The following is a 1,481-nucleotide window of genomic DNA, read 5'->3' as shown; positions in this document are numbered from 1 at the left end:
CTCTGTGGTGGGGCGGCCCGACCCCTAGTTTTTCATTCAACCAGGATTTACTGAGTGTCTACGTGGTACCACATACCAGCTCGCCCCACCCCGTGATCCCTTATCAGTTTATGATTAGACTCCTTAGCTGTGACTATGTGGTTTATGTAGGACACCTACTAAGACTAAGTATCTTCCCTGTTTATGCTCCCTGCCTTTCATATTGTGCCTAGCTGGTATGTGGTACAAAGTAGACACTCAGTACATAGTTGTTGAATGAAAAAATATTTGCTACAAATTCCAGAAGTATCAACACTTACCATGATTTATGTATATTACCATTGTATTTGTATCCCATGCTTTTGACAGCCGAATCTTCTATTTGTGGAAGAGCATGGTAACTGGATTTTGTAGAAATGAATGAGTCAGGACTGGTGAAAACACTCAAAAGCTCCATTAATTTTCTTTTCTTTTCCAGTAACTCTGCTCTACCCTCCATCTCCCCAAGTCAAAACCCAGTGTTTGAACTTAACCGTGGGGGTTTTGTGTGTGTCCAGCTGGAAGGTAACTGGAGAACAAGGTGGAAGGGCTAGAGACCCTGTACCCCACCTCCTAAGTGACGAACACTCGCTAAGGAATGACAATGTGACCAAGGCCTCCCCCCATTAAACAAAGAAAGCCCCAGAACCACAACCCCGGACCGAGGTGGGATAATTTGGAGTGTTGGGTAATCTGGTTCCGAATTAGAGGGAGAGGTTTAGGAGAAGTGAGACTGCCCCAGTCTCTCAAGCTAAAGTTGGTGGCCTGTGAGTAGCAGCCTTTCTTGCGCCTCCGGGTGTGTCCACCGGGCTCGCTCATCAGGTTGTGTCCGTGAATGTACGTGGGTATGAGATGCGGCTAGGCAGGGCCACGCTCAGCCCCAGGGCGGGAGGGGGGGCTTCTGTAACCGCGCACGCCCTTGGCGCCGCAGGGCAGTGGGGCCGGCACGCCGGGGCGCAGTGTGCAGGCGCGGAAAGCAGGCGGCAGTCTGGCCCCACGGCGCGCCGGGCGCTGGCGCAGGCGAGCTCTGGGGGCCGCGGGCTGCGAGGCCCGGCTGCGGGCGGCAGGAGGCAGCGTCGGCCCAGGCGGCGAGGCAGCGCGCGGTGATGTCAGTGGCGGCCCGGCTGGCAGCAGCCGGTACTTCCTGTATAAAGGCGGGCGGGCTCGGCTGCAAACCCCACTAGCCAGTGTCAGCCTCTCGGCGGGAGGAGGAGGCGGCGGAGGAGGAGCAGGGGGAGGGCTGTCAAATTCGGGAGCCAGATTTTTTTCCCTTCCCCTGGCAATCCCTTCCGCTTCCCCGGCTCCTGGCGTGACATCTGCGGACCCGGGACCTGTATGTGTGTGCGCGCGAAGGAGCGGAAGAATGGCAGTGCTCAAACTCACCGACCAGGTAGGGGGCGGCGGCGCGGGCGGGCGGGACGCGCGGGCGCGGGGCGGCGCGGAGCCCCGGCGGGGGGATGGGG

At 57.8% G+C, this 1,481-nt stretch overlaps 1 protein-coding gene across 1 annotated transcript in view; it reads left to right on the top strand.

The window, feature by feature from the left end:
• The first annotated feature begins 1,109 nt into the window (after positions 1–1,109).
• ANKRD44 (ankyrin repeat domain 44) overlaps positions 1,110–1,481 on the top strand; it is a 330,752-nt gene continuing 330,380 nt past the window's right edge. Inside the window, exon 1 of the mRNA XM_040475746.1 lies at positions 1,110–1,408. Coding sequence (XP_040331680.1) covers positions 1,382–1,408 — 27 coding nt within the window. The 5' untranslated portion in view covers positions 1,110–1,381. The remainder of the gene's footprint in view (positions 1,409–1,481) is intronic.

The sequence above is a fragment of the Herpailurus yagouaroundi genome, unplaced genomic scaffold, assembly GCF_014898765.1.
Source record: "Herpailurus yagouaroundi ecotype Mexico unplaced genomic scaffold, PumYag 140, whole genome shotgun sequence".
NCBI lineage: Eukaryota > Metazoa > Chordata > Mammalia > Carnivora > Felidae > Herpailurus > Herpailurus yagouaroundi.
Note: the sequence above shows the minus strand (reverse complement) of the source record. Positions and strands in the feature narration are given on the sequence as shown.